At 43.7% G+C, this 21,381-nt stretch overlaps 1 protein-coding gene across 5 annotated transcripts in view; it reads left to right on the forward strand.

Annotated features, from left to right (window-relative positions):
- Nucleotides 1-439: 439 nt before the first annotated feature.
- CREB1 (cAMP responsive element binding protein 1) overlaps nt 440-21,381 on the forward strand; it is a 33,218-nt gene continuing 12,276 nt past the window's right edge. Inside the window, exons 1-5 of one of the 5 annotated variants that reach the window (XM_081182883.1) lie at nt 440-635; nt 14,193-14,247; nt 14,909-14,967; nt 16,927-17,050; nt 18,929-19,075. In XM_081182883.1, coding sequence (XP_081039009.1) covers nt 16,937-17,050; nt 18,929-19,075 — 261 coding nt within the window. In that variant the 5' untranslated portion in view covers nt 440-635; nt 14,193-14,247; nt 14,909-14,967; nt 16,927-16,936. Of the gene's footprint in view, nt 636-14,192; nt 14,248-14,908; nt 14,974-16,926; nt 17,051-18,928; nt 19,076-21,381 lie in introns of all 5 variants that reach the window. The other 4 variants (XM_081182882.1, XM_081182881.1, XM_081182880.1 and 1 more) reach the window with 4 other exon arrangements.

Genomic DNA, 21,381 nt, shown 5'->3' on the forward strand with positions numbered 1-21,381 from the left:
CCACCGTTGGGCGCCTAAAGCACGAGCAGCTTCCTTTCGCGTAGTATATTCACACACACACACCCTTTAAAAAAAAATTTAGCAACTAAAATGAATTTATTGTACTCTCGGTGCCTGAAGCACCCGCTTCCCGCCATTATCTCCGCGGGGCCTCTGAGGCGTTTCTGAGGCGATTCCACTCCCCCCTCCCCCCTTCGCTTTTCCTTTTCCCGCCGCGCCCTCCCCCTCGGGCGTTTCCGTGAGGGGCAGCTCGGCTCTTTCCGTGCGCCTGAGAGCGGGAGGGGGCGAGCGGGGGGAGACGGAGCGAGGAGAGCCGAGGCAGGCTCGGCGGTGGCGGCGGCGCTTGCTCTGTCTCTTTCTCTCTCTCAGAGTTTCCCCCTCCCTCTCTCTCTCCCTCCCTCCCTCCCTCCCTCTCTCTCCCTCAGTCGGCCGCTGCCCGCCCGCCCGCCCGCCCGCCTGCCTGCCTGTCGCCGGGGCTGGGAGAGCCTGGGAGAGAGAGCGCGCGCGTGTGTGTGTGTTATGTGAGTGACGCGGCGGAGGTGTAGTTTGACGCGGTGTGTTACGTGGGGGAGAGAATAAAACTGCGGCGAGAGCCTAGGCGCGAACGAAAGCAGTGACGGAGCAGCCTGCAGCCGGTAAGAGGAGAAAAGCAAAGGAAAGCCAGGAAGGGAAGAGAGAGAGAAAAAAGAGAGCAGGAGAGGAAAGAACCAGGAGGAGGAGGAGGAAAAAAAACACAACCAACCCCCGCGCGCGCACACACACAGGGAGGGGTGCCGGCCGAGGGGCGGCTGAGGCGGGGTGGTTTGGCGGGCGGGAGTCGGTGGGACGGAGGGGAGCCCTCGGGCGGGAAGGCGGCCGGGAGAGAGAGAGAGAGAAGCCAGGCCTGGCCTCGCTCCGCGGGAGGGGCGCCCGCCTCTTCGCCGCCCTTATTTCTTTTTCCGTTTTGCTTCTCTCTTTCTCCTCCCCCCCCCCCACCTCACTTCTGCGGCCCCATATAACTCGAAATGGAAGCGGGCCTTCTCTCGCCCTCTCCCCACAGATCGCCCCCCTCACGCGCCCTGCTGTTCCCGCCTCGCCGAACCCGGCCGCAACCGCCACGAACAAAGAATAATGGCGGATGGAGGCGGCCGGGCAAGGCTGGCGGCGGCGGCGGCGGGAAAGACGGCGCCGCCGCCGCCACTGCACTTCCACCTTGTGGGGGGGCGGCAACATAAGACACCCCCCCCGACCTCTACTGCCGTTGGGGGTGGGGAGAAAGGGCCTCAGGAGAGCGTCCCCCCTCCATACACTTTTCGTTTCAGTAGGTAGCCCTCCCCGTTGTGGTGGTTCCCCCCCCCCGTGAGGTGCCTTAAGTCGTTATTTGGCAAAGGCGCGCAAAAAAATTAAAACCGGATCGCCCCCCTACAACAGGCATTCGTGAGGGATGGGGGGCGGTGGGGGGGGGGCAGACACGCGGCGCGCGCTTATTTCACAGCCCTACGGAAAATAGGGAAGCTCCCGCCGCCTGCTGCCTCCCTCTTTCCCCAGGCGCCGCGTGCCGCGTTGGGGCGCTTTTGCCCCTCTTCTGCCCCTGGGGCGGGCGAGGTAGACCTGAAGGGTGCGAAACACACACACACACACACACGTGTTTTATTTTCCCTTTGTGGAGATCAGACGGTGGTCTCGATGCCTCCCTCTTCCCTGGTTCCTCTCCTCTCTCAGCCTCCAGCTAAATATCTCCTGGGTCCCGCAACAGACACATTTTGCTTTCCCGCCCCTCCGTGGGCAAGGCAAGTTCCAGATGTTTGAACCCGCAGCCCTTGGGGGTCCAACCCGGGTTGCTCTCCACAGCTAGATAGCTGATTTGGCAGGACCGCCCTTTGAAAAAGGAAAAAAAGAACGTTGTTGTTCTATTGCGGAAAGCACAGCTTTAAAAGTTGTGCTCTTGAGGTTGCAAGGCCTTCCGAGTTCCTTTTTAATAAAAGTATTTTGGATCAAAACTGTATTCCTGAACACTTTGTTTTCCTCTCAGCTCTGTGCCTAGAATGATACAATGAAAGCCTGGGCCCACTGAAAACAAAGTTCCTATCGGCTTCGGGGACACCGGGTTTAATCCTGGCGCCCCAATTCCACTGTTTTGCAGTTCATTTGTTCAGTACTGTAATGCATGGCGACTGCTTATGAAGAGAGGTGTATAAATAAAGCTCTTATGGCATTAATAACTATAAGTAGAGTAATACATACATTTTATTACAGCATCTGGTTGCAGGGCACTTGGCAAACTGATGGAAGACCAAGGGGTTGGTCATTTAAAATGTGGATTTTGAGCTGGGGTTTGAAGTTTTGAGACATTTGGGTGATACAAATATATGATGCATGACAGAGTAGGCCCAATTGGAATGTCTAAATTTTGCAGCAGTAATCTCCATCCTTATTGGTTTTCAGGGAAATGGACTTGATACTGAAAATACCTTAAATGAGGCTGATATGACTTCATGAAAATGTAGGGAGGCTTGCATCACACTTATATACAGTTGTATATAACATTCTTTCCCATACTGAAAAGTGAATTTCATCGCAGGTGTTGAGTAGCAAGTCTTAATCTAGGTCTCACTGTGATGTTTGCAAGCATTGTCCCTGTTTGCACTCTCTAACATACTTCATACCCAGGCAACCGTATTTCAGTGACCACCTCATGATTGGTTTTGTTTATTCTATTTCTTCCTTTTTTAAGTACAGAAATTCTGCATGTACTTATTTAGGTTCTTTAGTCTGTATCCAAATGCAACTATTTTGTATCTTAGGGGGGGATAATATTAACTTGTGTAATCAACAATAAGATCAATTTTTTAAAAAATGCAACCTAGAGTCTTTGTGGGTCTAAAAAACCTAATAGTTATTACAACATACTATTTGTGAGCTAGAACCTACTTACATTAGATGCCATGGACTGTTGCCAGTGATGGAGTGAAAAGTTCATGCAAGTCAGGGCACGTGATTTTCAATGAGCCCTGGAAGTTTGGGTCCCTCTGGAACAGAAAAGGATATGATACAGTAGTATAGGAAGCTGCCTTATACAGAGTTAAACCACTGGTGTATCTAGCTCTGTTCTGTCCATGCTTCCTTACAGTTGCTATCAAAGGTGGGGTTTCCCAGATGGGGTTTCCCAATAATTTCAGGGGATTGCAGCTGGGATCTTCTATGCAGATAGATCCTGTACCACTGAGCTACAGCTACAGCTCAGTGGGAGGACGAAGAGAAAACCAAGTGTCCCAATTTGTGTGTGCAGAAGCATTTCCACCATTGGATGCAACTCATGAAGTGTTACCCTCAATTGACAACTGGATACATACCGGGGAGGGGGGGACACCATATATAAACAGCCATGAAATGAAAGAGGTACAGTCACTGACTCTCTTAAGAAAAACAAACCTTATTTTCTCCTTTCCCTCCATAGTTTATGTCAGTCCCTTAGCGCTAAGGTAGAAATTTGTCGGAGGAAAATGTGCCAGTTTTTTTAAAGAAATTAGGCACACAGTGTAACAGTAGGAAGAAACTACTTGACTGAGTGTCACCAAGAAAGGGGAGTTGGTTGTGTATCCATCATACATTTAAAGCGCACACCCCAAAGAATCCTGGGAACTGCAGTTTACCAGAGCTACACTTCCCATGATTTTTTTTTGGGGGGGGGGGTGCTTTAGCTGTATGGTGTGTACACAGCCTTAGCTTGTCTTAGCTTTAGACCATGTGGTTCTTCTCTAAAGTAGATCTGTAAAGTATGCATGCCTTGGGGATTATCTTGCATCATTTATATCTAACCTGGCTTGCTTTGGTTCCGTTTGTAGGGATGGCTCATATACTAAGCACCATATACCCAGGATGCATTTAGTGACAGTATTCTTCACAATGCAAACCAATTCGTTTGTTTTCCATTCTTCCCTGATGAGATCCATGGAGAACTGGATTATGTGCTATGTCTAACAAGTATTTGACTCCCTAAACATGCATCTTAAACAATTTTGTTTGCCGGTATGGTAGTGATGTGAAGTCCTTCATATCACCTAGTTCTATACGTATCTCATCACAGAATGACCATTTCTTTGTGCAGTTGCTCATAGTGCTAGTTTTTCATTGGATTTCCCCTTTTGCAAGCCATGAGTTGTCTTAAGTTTATTTTTACTGTAGGAAAACTAGCACTGAAAAGCCTTGGAAGGATAAGGTGGGTGGGGAATTATATTCTGGGATATGAGGAATTACTGCAGAAAATGTGAACCAGTGTTATATTGCATCATTTCCCCTAGTGTTGCAGCAGGACTGTAATGGACCACTGGGTTTTCTCATCTTACAAATGAATGGAGCTCTTTTCACATCTTACGTTTATTTTGTCACATATTATGTAGCTGGTTAACACTTTTGCTTTCTGTGCAATATCAATGTGAAGTAGTTATTAAATGTAGCACTTTAGTCATGCACAGCAATAGTTGTTCAACCTCTTTCTGGAAAACCTGATTTACGCACCCTTTGACTGCTTTATCTCCTAGTCTGGATCTCCAAGGTGTCTTAAAGGACTCCAGGGATCCCTTCTTTTGACTCATGCCACTTCCTACAAATCCCACTTGATGTCTGACAAATCCAGAATCCTTCCAAGGCACCCTTTTAAGTTTGGAATCAATCCATATTTGATGCACAATACTAGTATAGTTCCATCTTTCTCCTCTTAACCTAAGGTGAACAAAAGGGGGGGTGTTGCACTACTGGTGTGATCCCCTTGTGGGTTGATGAAGAGAACGGCTATAGTTCAGTGGTTTGCTGCCTTACAGAATCTGGGACATTGGAGGGTGTATTGTCTGTTCCTGTGAGATTCCAAACACACCTGTTAAGCTTCATGGTTGCCCTGCATAAATGGAATGCACCCTAGATTTCGTGTTTTTCTCAAGCTCCCCCCCCCCTGCATTTTTGCCTGTAAGACCACCCCTCCTGTTCCACAGCTTGGCATGCAGATAATCTTGTATATACAATAATGTATATGTAGCCTGCTGTTGTGAGCAAAAATCTGAATGGGAGCCTTTATCCAGCACTGAACTCTGATCTTCATAACACTACATAAAAGGACAACGCAGTAGCTTTTTCAGATCAGGTTGGAATAATGAAGGAAGTGAGGGAGCAGAGACCCAACCCACAAATCAGGGCTTTTCAGCTCACCTTTATCTTGGATGGTGGTGGGAAGGAGGTTTCACCTGCCTCAGGATCTTACTAGTTCCTGAAAATGTGACTATTCCTTCCAACTGTCCCACAATTTGAGCACCACTACTCTGTTGCAGTATAACACTAAAGGAAGATTAGTAATGCAGATTAAGATATCTTTCAGGAAATATTCTTTGCTGAACTTGTTGAGAAATGCTTCGAGATTCCAAGAATTCTTAGGGTTCCCTGAAACATCAGTCAAAATCACTGCTCTTGTCAGTTCTTTTTAGTAGGGCTTACAGTTCTCCATACTGTAATCATGCTTATCTAATTGCATGTCTAAGCCTGTAATCTTATGATCACTTGGAAGTAAGCCTTATTAGATTCAGACTTGTTTCTCTGTAAAACGTACCTAGGACCATACATGTCAGAGTGAAAGTAGTCACACTCGTTTCCAAATAACTTCAGTTAGACTTACCTTCATTTGGGAGAAAAGGAAGAGCCATTATCTATTGCTGTTTATTCATCAATGGCCTTGTGGCATTCACTATATATTTTGAAGTATCTACAGATAAATTATTCCTTCAACCTTCACTTAAAATTACAGTGAATGTGAGCATCTTAATTTGTACGGTATATTTTGTGCCCTGGTTTTCAAGTTCCTGCAGACAACTGAGCTGGCATACTACAATAAAATGAATGCTGGAATTCTGAATGAATTAGCTTTCTGCATACCTGAAAAACAGCACATATTTTCCACTTAGCTTGCAGTTTCAGTATACGTAGGTTTTCATACGTGATGTCGAGGAAAGAAAGATACTTGCCCCATGACAAACTTCTTTTTATGACTTCCCCACTATACCTGCATATTCATCTTCATTCGGTTTTCTCAGTCTATTTTCTTTTAGCCAGCAACTGGTGAAGAACTGAGTTTTAAGTTGCTCATGTTTTCATTGGCTATATTATATTCTATAGTGATACCACTATAAAAGCAAGCAGGAAACTTCTGTACATGGTTTAGCAACTTGTGCAACATCATTTTGCTTCACCTGCATAATCTCGTGTTCTTGTACACACAAATGCAACATTGAGCTGCAGGGTCATGATAGTTGCTCCATAGCAAATACCATGATTCTGGGGGCGTTTCTTCATCCTCCTAAGAACAGTGTTGAGGAACCTTTCTCACCCCAAGTGCCACATGCCCTCATGGACTGCCTTCCATGGGCAAAACTCAAAAGAGGTTTCTACACAAACACCACCACCCATGTTTTCACAGTGAATGGCACCTTCCAGCCAGGCAAAAGTACCGAAGGAGGACTAGACTGAGCTGGTGACAGGTATGGCCTGGAGAGAATCTTGAGGGTATTCTAGAGAGGCCTGCATCTGGCCCCTTGGCCTAAAATTCTGCATCCCTGCTTTAAGAGCATGAAAATTGCTTCTTTCCATTGACTGGGATTGCCCAGGGCCCACATTTGGGTATATGAGCATGTGTGCAGGAATGCCAACAAAATCTTGGAAGAAGCATAGTTCCTGTTCAAGTCGTAGCCTATATCTGAGAATGCAAGCTTCTTCAGAACCAACGGTTGTATTGCAAACATGAAATAAATTTGATTACGTTGCTATTTTGCATGTTTTAATAATGTACAATATTTATGTTTGGGGGAGTATCACTTAGATGGGTGTAGATGTCAAGCTACAGCTGGTAGGTGTTCAACCCTGCAATAATTCTACTGCTCTTGTTTATTCCAAGAGGAATACATCTGTTTCATAATGAAAATACGTTTCCTCAGAAATAGTGGAAACAGTTTCTAATACTTATGTAGGATACATTAAATTCATATTTTCACCACCTTTAGAGCTGCAAACTTTAAATAACATGAAATCTGGAGTACTAATTGTCCCAACAGCCCTGAAATGCTATCAGGCACTGAACTTAGCTGGCGAAACATTTGATGCTCATCCAGGCCTAGTGTCTGAGGTCCTCTAAGGGTAACCGATAGTAGATCCTTAGCTAAGTAGGAAGGACTCTTTAAGGAGTAGGCTCATGTGTTTTACTGAAAGGCAGAAGGCTTACGCATTCCTTGCTTCTAATCTGATGTACAGGGGGGCAGCTACCAAGTTTATTCCTAAATAACTGAAAGCCTCCTCCTAAGTAGTGGCTAGAATTGAATAACCTCCCTCCAGTATAACTTAGGGGAGCTAGAAATTAGTTAATCCTCTCTTTAGCATACATAAGGATAGTTTTGTCCTTTGTGTTTCCTTGAACAGTTAAATATTAAATATGCTATAGAGGGGGGAAACCTCCCCTGACAAAGTAAGTGTTTTGCACCCAACTTAATTTTGTTGTTGGCAGCAGCATCCTGTCTTGCAAATATTAGCTTGCAGAGGAGGAGCACCAAACCTGTGTTAATACCAATCATACCATTACAATTCTTTAAGAACTGAATAAATGGATTTTCATAGTCTTTGAAATTATTAGTGTGTCTAAGTCTTGCTTGAATGTAGAACAAATAAAATGCAGAGGCAGCATTCAAATAGTTTTTAAGTATGCACGTGCTTTGTTGGGGAATATTTCAGAGTTTTCTGGGATTTTCCTACTTCTGTCCCATTCCAGTCCTACTAATTAGGCTTTCAGTTCCTTTTTTCATTCGACCCCTTTAAGTCAGGCTCAGCATTTTACCCATGTCTGGGGTTCAAAGTTGCTTTGCCAGTCTTTTCCTAGTGTCGCAAGTCCTGTTCAAACAATCCTTAACTCTCTTTTGGTGCATCATAGGCACAAGTATCTACACACCTCTTTATTACAGATTTACACAAATTTACATTTATTAATGGAACCATAAAACTTGTAGCAAATAATACAGCCAGGTGTAAATCACTTTAAAATTCGTTTGATTTAAATTTGAGAGTTAAGCACATGGTGACAAATAATTGCATCTCTGAAGCATACCTTTTAATTACACCACACCCTGCATTGGCAATAGGAAGACAGTTGCATACAAAGCAGATTTCTTTAGTAACAACAAAGTCATTCCACTGTGATGCCGAAGATTGTTAAGAGCATGCATGCAAGCTACTGATTTGATTTCTCCACTGTGTACCACTTTGCTAACTGACCAGTTTGAAAAAGGGTGTGTGTGGTTTTTCAGTCATGTTCAAGGAATGCTTATCTCACTGGCCTTGCACATGGACCATGTTAACTACTCTTGTTGAATTTGGAAATTTGATACAGCAAAGAGCGATACTAGTAGCACACAGTAACATTTGTCAATGAATTTCACTTAGATAACTATGCCAGTATTACGTAGGGTTGTCATATTTCAAAAGGACACCCGTAAGTTGTTGAGTTTTTTAAAAAGGAAATTAAGATCCAGCACAAAGTGCTGCCTTTCGAAAATTCCACGTATGGCACCCCTAGCATTACAGAACAGATACCAACTATTAGGCAAGATTGGCAGTTTCAAAGTTTTTAGCTTTGTTAACTAAATGCAAGTAAAGCAAAGTATATTAAATCACTGTCTGGGGCATCAGAATGTACCCCAATGCAAATTACCCTAATCTGCAGTTTTAATCTGAAATCTTAGGTGCAGTACTGCGTCCAGAGCTCAGAAACTGCTCACACTAATGAAATTCCCTGTTGCAAAATGCACCTAGAACAATGGGAGTATCAAATACTGCCGTGATGCTTGGACAGACATCAGAGGAAGTGCATCCCTTTTCACAATCAACTGCTGCATTCAAATCCCAAAGCGGAGGAATATTAATCAGTGACTCCACCCAGGATTGGGTGCAAAGTTGCCCCAAGTGGCTTATGGAATAATGCTGCAAGTTTTTATTATGGAACACTGCAAAGGCTTTTCCTGTTCTCCATGGTTTTTCCTGTTGCTTTAATTAGAAGTGTATTCTTCATAGAAGGGGCTACTGACAAAATCCATTTCCCTCACGTCCTGAAGTCAGGTACGAATAAAGGGTGCCCTACTGGACATTTATGGATTTGAATTCCAGTAGTAAAATTACTGACAGAATGACTTTATGCTACCATGGGTGACCTTGATAAAAACAGGAGAAAAGCATGTTTCTCAAAGAGGGATTGCCGTCTTATCACTAATAATGTCTGCAAGCAAAACAGTAATAGATCATACACTGTTAAGAGCTTTGACACCTAGATAGCAGCTTCCCCTTGGCTGGCTTCCAGAGCAATCCTATGCTTGCTTACTTAGGAATAAGTCCCATTGAGTTCATAGGGTCTTAGGTCCAAACAAGTGTGCATAGGATTACATCCTCAGTTGTGTTAGATTTAAACAGGAAGTGGTTCATAAGAGAAGTGTGGCACACAAGTGAGCAGCTTCAGCATCACAATCATACTGTGCTAACCACATACTGTGGATATTGTGATCAGTACAGTATTCAGAATCTCCCAAGTGTGGATATTACTGGTCACAAAGGGTTACCAGCACAGTGTTTGAGTAACAATGAAAGCAAATCGACAGTAAACTGAAATCTGGGGTGAATGTAATTAGAACCCAAACCTGTTCTTAGCTGGCCAATTCCCTCTCTCAATTCCTGTCAACTGACCAAAGTTCCCACTACCACCCAATTATCTTATGCCCTTTTCAGCCCCCCCCCTCCCCTTTTAACATTCTATACTCCCAATGGATTTCCTTTCCCTACCCTCAAAGCTCAAACTCAAAATATGGTTCATTACACCAGTTTTGGGCTATGCTGCCCTTGATAAGTCCCTGGCCTGTCTCCTGGACTGGCAGTGATCAGCACAGAAACTGATGCTGCCTGTGTGTGATTTATGGGTCTGTTTTGCATTCAGAGAAATCTCTGTCTGGAAACAAGATTAAACAGTATGTCAGAAGAGTAATAATGTGATGAACACTCCTTTAGCTTGTAGTGTATCACTGAAGGAGGATGTGAATGTTTCCGCCTGTACTCTGAACCTTAGAGGTGGGGAAGATTAAAGAGAAATTATTTATGTTTATTACTTTCCAATTCATCCATTAACGAGAATGGCTACTAACTTCTCATCAGGCTTGTAATCCAGTCATCTCATCTGCTCTTGGCCGAATTGAGACAGCAATTCTAGGTCTTCATTTTGCTTTTAATAATCAACAGTATAAACTAGAACCATGGTGTGCCATGGTGGTACCTATCAAAATGATGGCAGTGTGCTGCTAATGAGTAACCACGCTAGGATTATAAAACTGATTTATGAAAGTCAGTTCCCAACATTCTGTTCCACTTAAGTGTCACCAAGGGATGAATCCAGGTTCAAGGTGTGCAGATAGGAACAATCTTTAATAGTAGTTGGGGATACCAGCCCCCTATCCTAATGTTCTTGAATGTACCCTGACCATCTTCCACGTAGTAGCTATTGTTCATTCCACAGGGACAGGTAAAGTTCTGCCATTGACATCCTGTAGCACTGCCTATTGCCCCTGATATTGGCTACAGCCAAGAAGATGAGGGGTAGCAATGTTTCTCCTGAGGTTCTGAGGGTAGGGTGGCTTTTCCAGTGCCTTCCCCCACAGGAGACAAGTGGGAGTGGGGGTGAAGCAAAGCTGAACATTGTTTCCTTCCCCACCCAAATCCTGAACACAAGTCCTGGTTGGAGATGGGGGTAGTTTTTCCTCTTTGGCTTTCTTTGGTTGGTTAGTTTTCGTTTGGGGGAACGGCCAGGTTGGGAAAAGATGTGTCTAGGGCAGTTGCCTCGGTGATGAATGGGAGAAGAAGAATGGGGCTGAATTATTTATTCTTCCCTGATCCTCTTCCACTGGGTAGTCAAAGAGGAAAGTGGTGACTCTGTCATACTTTAGCACAGGAATGGGGAACCTGTCCCCCCCCCCCCCGTTTCCAACTCTTATCTTTATGCGCCCCCTTGCCCAGATTTTCCGGAGTTTTGGGCTGGGTTGTCATCAATATGCTGATGAGACCCAGCTTTATCTGTTGATGGACGGCCACCCTGACTTGGCCCCGGACACACTGACCAGATGCTTGGAAGCTGTGGCTGGATGGCTGCGTGGGAGCCGGTTGAAGTTAAATCCTTCAAAGACTTAGTTGGGCTGAGTTGGGACGACATGGGGTTGGGGGGGCCAACTCCCATCTCTTGAGGGGGCTCAATTGGTGCCGGCGCCTTCTGTCAAGAGGTTGGGTGTAACCTTCGACACCTCCCTTTCCATAAAGGCGCAGGTTGCAGCCACAGCAAAGGTGGCATTTTCCCATCTCCACCATATCAAGCAGTTGGTCCCTTACCTTTCTCGCCCTGATCTGGCCACATTGATCAATGCGACAGTCACCTCCAGGCTTGATTATTGTAACTCACTCTATACGGGGTTGCCCTTGAAGCTGACCCAGAAACTCCAGTGGGTGCAGAATGCCGCGGCGAGGCTCCTTATGGGGTCCTTGCTGCAGGATCACATTCATCCAATGCTTTACCAGCTGCACTGGCTCCTGGTGGAGTACAGGGTCAGGTTTAAGGTGCTGGTTTTGACCTTTAAAGCCTTATGCGGCCTAGGACCCTCGTACCTATGGGACTGCCTCTCCTGGTATGCCCCGCGGAGGACCTTAAGGTCCACAAATAACAACACTTTGGAGGTCCCCAGCTGCAAGGTGGTTAAATTGGTCTCAACTAGGGCCAGGGCCCTTTCAGTACTGGCCCCGACTTGGTGGAACGCTCTGTCACAAGAGACCAGGGCCTTGCAGGATTTGACATCTTTCCGCAGGGCCTGCGAGACCGAGCTGTTCCGCCTGGCCTTTGGTTTGGACTCAGTCTGACCCTTATGTTTCCTTCCCCTTATGCTTTTGATTTATGGGCTACTACTAAAATGAAGCTGCATTTTAAATTTTATTTTAACCCGTATTTTAATTAACTGTTTTTTTCTTTTTCTTTTACATTTTATTGTAATTTTATTGGTGTTAGCTGCCCTGAGCCTGGTTCTGGCCAGGGAGAGCAGGGTATAAATAAATTATTATTATTATTATTATTATTATTATTATTATTATTATTATTATTATTATTATTATCAACCCCAGCCAGCATGACCAATTGTCAGGGGTTATGGGAGGAATATTCTGGCAATATCTGGAAAGCCACATTTTTTTTAAAAAAAACACACCTTTATTTTAATTAGATAATGCATATATTACAATAATACAAATTACCAGGCACATTTGGGTTTTAATTTCTTACCAGACTTTTAATAGTCTGTGCATAGAAGTTATTTTTCCAAAATGTTTGCCACATCAGTTCTAACATGGCCACCTACATCAGATCCCTTCTTAAGTGCATCATCTCCCAGTTCTTCACTTGGCTGCTCTGTAACCAGCTCTTAATCTTGGTTTCAAATCCTAGCTAAGGAGTGAACCTTGTTTTACATTAACCCAGATATAACACTGCATTATATTTAAGGGCAGCCTTGGAAACAACACTGAGCTTCTGAATGTCAGGAGGAAGGCTTCGTCAATGCCTTCTTACCTTTTGCATTTGCTGCAGGCCAAATCTGACAGGTGAGCAGGGCTGCTCACCTGGCAGTCACCTGACATCACAATTGTGTCATCTAACCCATTTTTCTTTGTTGGTGAGATTTTAAATCAAACTGGGCAAAGGCTTAGCACTTTGCAAGCACCAAGAATCAGCTGATGGTTTGTGCGTGCAAAGCTGTGTATCTTTGCAAGCACTGCCATGATGGCTGTTCTTGCAAAGGCAGAAAGCTTTGCAGGCTCCAGCAATCAGCCTGTCATTGGCATTTGCAAAATGCTACGCACTTGTGAGCACCACCAATTAGGTGCAAACTCTGCTTTCAGCAGGGAGCCACATTTCTACTTGACCCGTCCCTGGTGTCAAATATGACCAGGTGGACATGGCTTGCTGGAAACAGTCTTGTTGGTCCAATGGGGAGACCTGGCAGGTTCAATTAAACCTTCAGGGGGCCTCACACCTTGTTTAGGGACACAGAAAGATCATATCTGCTGTGGGAAGTTGTCAACCATAGAATGGCAACCCAGCTTCGTGGGTTGTCAATAGTTTTTCTTACTAAGAAAAAAACATAGCATGGCTTACGTAGCAACCAGGAAGTAGACAAACTATAAAGATCAGAGAATCCAGAGACACAGTAGCTGGAGGAAAAGGGCAGGGCAGAGCACAAGTATAATGGAAAAAGAGATTAGGAAAGAAGAAGGGTCTGATAAAGTGAGATCTGTGGGGAAAGCTAGCATGGCCTACAGAAATGAGAATTTTATATTGTTGGCAGGAAGAGGAGAGGGGAGAGTGGTGAGCAGACAGGGAAGGCGAAGCAAGTGAGAGCTGATAGAGGTTAAGATACCAGAGAAAGTAGGAGCCTAAGGAAACAGTTGGTGATAAAACGATAGTCGTCGGCGTGGGCAAGTAGGAGATGCATGTGAAGCAAACAACACATAAGGCCTAGGGGATTTTTACAGCCTTTGAGGCTCCAGTACCTTTTCCCTGCGTGGGATGGGAAAGTATGCTTTTGCCCATCACAACAGAAAAACCACGATGGTGTAATTCTTCTGTGCAACTGCCAGAGGCATTCTCAGCGCATGGATCTTAAAACCCCAAAGGGGCAGCCATCCTCTGACGCAGGGGAGGCCAAGTGAGTGAGCAGAATGTCACAGATGTAGCTGAACTATTTATCGTTAGGAAAGAGATTCAAAAATAAAAATCTGCCCATATCATAACTATACAGTTCTGGTTGCCACACCTCAAAAAGTGGAGCTGGAAAAGTTGCATCACCTCAAAATTTTGGAAGGGTCAAATTCTGTGCCTCTTGTATAATGCCAACCTAGAAGTATGAAATAATCTGAAATGAAGTGATGGCAACAAACAACTTCCCCACAATATTTTTCCCCTGCATTTTTTTCTCCCTCATTATCAGAGAATTGGGGGGAAATGAGCAATAACATATTCCAAATAATTTCAGAAGTAAAATGTTCTACTGTTAATGCACATCATGCAGTAAAAAGTGTGTTAAACATATTTCAGGGTTTCCTTTTCTCATTAACATTTTTAGAACTTGCCTTGCCCAAGAATGTGTGGTTTCGAAATTCAGTTCTTGCGTTACAAAGGTAAGAACCATGTATTTGACTCTGGTGATCTGTCCTTAGTCTCTTGATCCAAGTGCAAATCAAAATTTATTTTAATTTATGAATTCACAGCCCACTTTTCAACCAACATTCTTAAAAGAAATATAAGAATTACAAAATTAAAAAGTTAAAAAATAAACCATTAAGGAAATTACTGTTGCAATTTCCTCTTCAGCACAAATCATAGTTTGCCATGACATCTAAATTAGAAAACTATTTAAACTATGGTTTCCTTTTCTGGTTTGGAGGGATTAATGAATCATTGCATGGCCTTCCTAGTTTGCATTAAAAGTGAGGCAGTATGCAGGACAGGGGAGCACGGTTTGGAGGTTTTCTGAAAAAGCCAGTGACAGCCTTTGCAAAAGATAACCAGACAAGGATTCAGAGTACATAGGCAGACTTGGTGAAAGGATATTCAGGGACTTAAATAGCTTTTTCTGTTCTAAGCACTTCATAGGGACGGAAGGTCAGGTTACACCAAGAGAAGGGTGGCCACAGGCAGGAATACATCCTTGTGGTGTTTTCATAATCCTTTGCAACCATGAGGGCTGAAAACATTTCTTATATGCAAGTTGAGTTTCTGAGATTTAAACAAGAGAATCAAAGATTTCCTCAACCCAGTGGATCATGTTCCCATTCACAGCCAGGTGGACTGGAGGTGGCCATCTGTGTGAGAGCAAGTTGAAGGAGCAGACATCATTCAGGAAAGTAAATCAAATGCCTTAGTTTGTATATTAATACTTGTGCGGCAGTCATTTCACTTTTACATTTCAGGTGCGGTGCTAATACAAACACACAAAGTGAAATTCATATTGTATAAAGAATGCTTTGTGATCTATACGTTAGCCTAAGAGATAGATACACGGGGGGACATTCTCTTTTCCTTCATAAAAGTTGTTTTTATTTTATTTTATTTGTTCTTCATTGTTCACGTAGGTGGAGCTTACAATCAAATAATAAGGTAGTATCAAGAAACTATAACACCGCCAGCAATATGCACTTTTTAATGTACTTTTCAACAAATTTCCTTGGTTAGCTGCTGATCACCTCAAATCTCAACATACTTTCAGTGAAAATGCTTCTTGCTAACTGGCAGAGATGTTTCTGACACCATTTCTCCCTCCCAAGTTTGGTTTCACTTTTATTTCAGGGGGAAACACTCTTAACATCTGGTTACAAGACCCACTCATCTTTCCTACAATGGCTAATGTGCACAGTGAAATTCTGTTGTTTGTAGTGGACTAATGTACATTCTAGCTAGATCACAAACCTTTAAGTTTGCTAAATATTAAAAACAGTTCATCAAAACCACTTCCTATCTAATCCTGTGGTTCATAGATCATTCCATTTAATTTTGGGGTCCATCAGATTTGCATGAAGGTGGATGCTGTGAAAGGAGGCAAGCGCTTGTTAGGGATAGCCAACCAGTCATAGAGAATCATCGTTTCAATTGTAAAGCTCAGGCCAGAAACTCTTAAGCTGGCATTAGCATTAGCTGTAACTCAAACTTTCCAGATATATTTTTGCCATATATGCTGTAAAGTATTTTGGTACTTAACATTACTTCACTCTTTATTATGACCAGCCATGTTAAATGTTCTGCTTTTGGGGAAACAATCTTAAACACACTTACTAGGGAGTAAACGTTGCTGGGTGTATTTCTGAGTAAAAGTGCAGAGTTGTATTACAGGGTGCTGTGAACTCATCTGGAAACCTGATAAACTTGGGTTCACCAAACACACATACAACCTAAACATATTCACTCCCCAACCGTGATATGTGATGTTTTCAGTGGCTAGGAGTTGCAGCTGAAGAGGTGAGAGCTAACCCTTCCCCAGCTGTGACCATCCCTGAAATAGCCCCCCCCCCACCCTCCTGCGCCACAATTAGCTTTGAGAAAAGCCTTCTGTGGGCTATAATACAGTGGTGCCTCGCAAGACGAAAATAATCCATTCTGTGATTCTCTTCGTCTAGCGGTTTTTTCGTCTTGCGAAGCAAGCCTATTAGCGGATTAGCGCTATCAGTGGCTTTTAGTGGCTTATCTGCTGATCGGATCAGCTGATAAGCGGCTTAGCGGCTTAGAAAAAGGGGGGAGGGGGAAAAACCAGCAGGAACTCGCAAGACATTGTCGTCTTGCGATGCAAGCCCATAGGAAATTCGTTTTGCGAAGCACCTCCAAAACGGAAAACTCTTTCGTCTATCGAGTTTTCCATCTTGCGAGGCATTCGTCTTGCGGGGCACCACTGTAGATGGCTCCCCTGCCATATATATATATATATATATATATATATATATATATATATATACACACACACACACACACACACACACACACACACACACACATCTGCACTGCGGCAAAGGACAGAGTGAAGGAGAAAGGCCTTGGCAGATGTATGTTCCCCTGTGGATGCTGGGTTGGCAGTCCCTGTGCTATTGTTTGTACCTCCCGATTAGTTTGCATTATTTGCGACAAGAACTGTAATAATTATTACTTTCTGTAGAAAGCAATCATGTAAATGAGAGGGAACTTGCAGCATAACATAAGATTTCTGGCAGATAATCAGGAATTTATTGTGCAATACAAATTCTGTAATTGAAACTTAAATATGGCAAGAAGTACACTTGCCCTGTAATAGTAATGCAAATCATTACCATTGTAGGTAACTAAATGACCATGGAATCTGGCGCAGAGAACCAACAGAGCGGCGATGCAGCTGTTACAGAGGCAGAAAACCAACAAATGACAGTACAGGCCCAGCCACAAATCGCAACGTTAGCGCAGGTACAAAGTTGTTCTCGACTGATCTGTTGTGTCCTTAAGCAAATGTTTATAAGAGTAACTTTACCATCTCTTACAGAATCTAAAAGGTTTAAAGGTTGTTATGATTTGTTACAACTATTGCAGCTAAGAAACACTGAGGTGCCACAAAAGAGAATCATGGTTTTTTTACCTCTACATGCATCCCTGTCTCTCTTCCCTTCGTGGTAGACCGCAATTAAACCTGGAAGTCTCCTGCTTCATCCAAAAGAGAAAACTGTGTTTATTCACTACAGAACAAGCTAAACACAGCTTGTTCCAAAGCTGGCAACTGTAAGTTTCTCAGTTTGGATAGAACAGGAAACCATTATTCATTGGCAGCTTCTGAATTTAATTGCTGTATGACACAGAAGGAGCTGCATGCTTGAGCAAAAAGCTTGATCTTAAGCAGCCTTTAATTAACGTATGCTTTGGTTGGAGAACAAAAAAGATCCTATTTAAAACCACCAGTATCAACTAAATCAGGTTTTTTATAAACAAATCCAACTTATTAATAGAATTATGAATTTGTTATTACACAGCTGTGTAATAACTGTGGTTTGCTGTTAACAAAGCTGTGGTTTGTTAACTGTGAGTTGTCTCACAGACGCCCCAACAAACTGTGGTTTGGTTCACTAATGTTTGGTGTCTTTGCCATCAGTTCTTTCATTGGGCTTTTGTAGCTTAATAAGCATTAGATAGGTGGCCAAAAAAACAATGGTCAGGAAGGTTCCTGGGTTTGCACCTAACAGCAAGCCATAGTTAATATAAGTCAAGGCTCATAAGTCAACAATAAGTTGTTCCTCCAGATAGTGGCTTCTTGTCAGTAAATAAATCATACTTAAGCCACTGGACAGGGTTCAGACACGCAAACAAACCATGGTTTAATGAAAAATAATTTGTTAGTACATAAATTCCCATTATACATGGGAGTGCCTCTGAAGAAGGTTCAGAAATTTCAGCTAGTGCAGAATTCAGCAGCCAGGTTGCTCACTGAGCACATAACACCGATCCTGTCCCAACTGCAGTGGCTGCCAACTACCGTATTTTTTGCACCATAACACTCACTTTTTCCCTCCTAAAAAGTAAGGGGAAATGTCTGTGCGTGTTATGGAGGGAATGCCTACGGGTGGCATGCCTACGGATTTTCCTCCTCTAAAAACTACGTGCGTGTTATGGTCGGGTGCGTGTTATAGAGCGAAAAATACGGTAGTTTCCAGGCCCAAGTGCTGGTTTTGACCTATAAGACCTTCAGTGGTTCAGGGCCGCAATACTTCAAAGGCTGTCTCTCCCCGTGTGAATTGACCCAGACTCTGCGATCATCATCTAAGGCCCTTCTCTGTATTCCTCCGCAAGAGGTCCACAAGGGGACAACACAAGAATGGGCCTTTTCTGCGGAGGCTCCCCATTTGCGGAATGCTCTCCCCAGGAAGGCTCACCTGGCGCCTTCATTACCTATCTTTAGGTGTCAGACAGGTATTGCTTTTGTTTGTTACTTTGTTATGTATTTTTATATTGTAAACTGCCCTGTGATCCTTGGAAGAAGGGTTGCATGGGAAATAAATAAATAAATATTAATATGAAATCTGTAATCATGTAAGTTCATTATTTGTCATAAATACTTAAGATGAAAAAAGTGAAAGAGGTGTATAAAGTAAGTGTAGTCATTTATTCTTCATTAGTACCTTCAAAGAAAAGAAAATATGATATGATTGTTATTAAAAAAATTGTCAACCCTTGTGACATCCTGATTCTTGTGTTGAAAAGGTTTGTTAACTCTGTTAGTACATAATAGGGAGGAATGAAGGATTTAAGACATTAGTTCTGTGGTTTTAGCATAATGATTCCTTCTTTCTTTCCTAGGTATCTATGCCAGCAGCTCACGCAACATCATCTGCTCCCACTGTGACCTTAGTACAGCTGCCTAATGGGCAAACAGTTCAAGTCCATGGCGTTATCCAGGCAGCCCAGCCCTCAGTTATTCAGTCCCCACAAGTCCAGACAGTTCAGGTACGTGAAAATGCCTTTCAAATAGCCATGTTATTTCCTGAAAAACAGAAACATTGCCTAAACTGTTGTATCCTGAGCTTTATTATCAGCATGCACCGTTTTAAGTTTCTGCAAAGAAATTCTAAACAATACCAATTTGCCTTTGCCATTTCATAGTTTATAGGTAGTTCATGCTATGCAAGATGAAAAAATGACTTCAAAACTGCCATGTTCAGGACAGGACTAAAAAGTTCAAACAGGCTCTCTCACCATTTCCATCTCTTCCGTTTAAAGTCGCTGCACTCTCGTTTTTGTTCTTTTCCACCTCCACTGATACAGCAACAAAAATTTGGTTTCTACTGGACATAGGCATGGTCTGGCCTGAGCCACAACAGTATTTCTTGAGATAACTATTATAGCGAGAAAAGGCTGCTTGCTGAAGGATACCCAGAAGCTGTTTGGTTAGCCTTGTAAAGGAGATGTTGAAAATGTATGTATGAGGGGAAAGAGTGTTCAGGGTAGACTCCAGCTTAGTTCCAAGGAACATCTAATCTGGCCCGTCCGAATGACCATGAAAAACCCTAAAGCCTAGCCAGTGAAGGACGCAAGGCCTTGGTGGAGCGCCTGCAGCAGCAGCAGCACCGCAGGTTTGCCAGAGATGGGAACTGCAGACTGATCTCTATGAGGATGTCTTCTGACTTGGCAAGACCCACATCCTTCATGGAAGGGAGCAAGGAGCATGTACAGCCAGCACAGCCAGCATTTGAGACCTGGGAGGCATCAGCTGAGGAGGATTCCCCTGTGGGTCAGTTATGGGGCCTGGCTTTATAACTCCTCCTTTTCATATCTGAAGCCTTCCTAGGGGAAGGGGGCAGCTGGAAAATAAACGCTCTTAAGTTTTCATTCTGAAGCAGTCCACCATATCGGAAGAATAGCATTTTATTTAGTTTCTGCTGAAGAGGGGTGTGTGTTTAGGTGACTGGGAGACCTGCACATACATAGGTGTTTTCTTGAAAGAGGTGTTCATATTCTGATGTGAATCAATAACCGATTTAGAACAGCTAGTGTATCCTCTACAGCAGAAAGCAGCTGCCCACCCTTGGTTTAGAATAAAAGACTTAAGCAGTTCATTATGCTGCTTAATTAGTGGTATTTAATATGGTTCTTTCCCTAAGCAGGTTCCAGAGTACTCTCAAAATCATTTGCTATTAAGCATGGCAATAGGAGGGGACGCGGGTGGCGCTGTGGGTAAAACCTCAGTGCCTAGGACTTGCCGATCGTATGGTCGGCGGTTCGAATCCCCGCGGCGGGGTGAGCTCCCGATGTTCGGTCCCAGCTCCTGCCCACCTAGCAGTTCGAAAGCCCCCCTAAGTGCAAGTAGATAAATAGGTACCGCTTTATAGCAGGAAGGTAACAGCGTTTCCGTGCGCTGCGCTGGTGCAGGCTCGCCAGAGCAGCTTCGTCACGCTGGCCATGTGACCCGGAAGTGTCTCCAGACAGCGCTGGCCCCCGGCCTCTTAAGCGAGATGAGCATGCAACCCCAGAGTTGGTCACGACTGGCCTGTACGGGCAGGGGTACCTTTACCTTTACCTATGGCAATAGGAACAATTTAGATTGCCCTGGTGTGTTCTTCCTACAAGCATGTAGCTGGCAATTCTTGGAAACAGAATGCTGAACTAGTTGGAACTTCGGTCTGATCCAGAAGGGCCCTTCTTATGTTCTTAAAAATGTGAGATAAATGTAGGATGCAGCCCTAAGGTCACCAAGGTGGCGTCCCATAGGCCGTAGGCTAGATGGGATCTACCTCTGTGACAGATCCTTCAAAGCCCTAGCCCAGCAAACATTGGAATTCTGAAGTCAGCTGGGCGAAAAAAAGAGATAGCAGCTTTGATCCAGAGGCATCCTGGTCGTGTGACTTACCCTCAAATGAGGGAGAAATTTAGTCACACGCCTAAGCAGAACTAAATCTTTCCTCCTATTGTTTCCAGTGGTATGGAAATATTTTTTTTAAAAAAACAAAACAGTCAAAGGGATACCAGGGTTTTCCTCTGCCTTGTACTCCTGCTTCCACCTTGAGGCATTGTGCATCCACCCAGGATTGCAGTTTTAGAGATTTCTTATTAAGAATCAGTATTCAGCAGATAGACTTCATAAGTCTGTTTATACGGTTGTGTAAGCGGTACTAGGTTTTTTTAGATCATCTTGATAAGGATTCCTGTTTGCTGCTTTACAAGTTCTGTCGTTTCTTCTGCCTATACTTCCAGTCACTAAAGCTAGGTTTATGCTGTTTGTCATGTAAAACCCTCCAGAGTACAGATGACACACA

This window comes from Podarcis bocagei (genome assembly GCF_964188305.1).
Source record: "Podarcis bocagei genome assembly, chromosome: 1".
Lineage (NCBI taxonomy): Eukaryota > Metazoa > Chordata > Lepidosauria > Squamata > Lacertidae > Podarcis > Podarcis bocagei.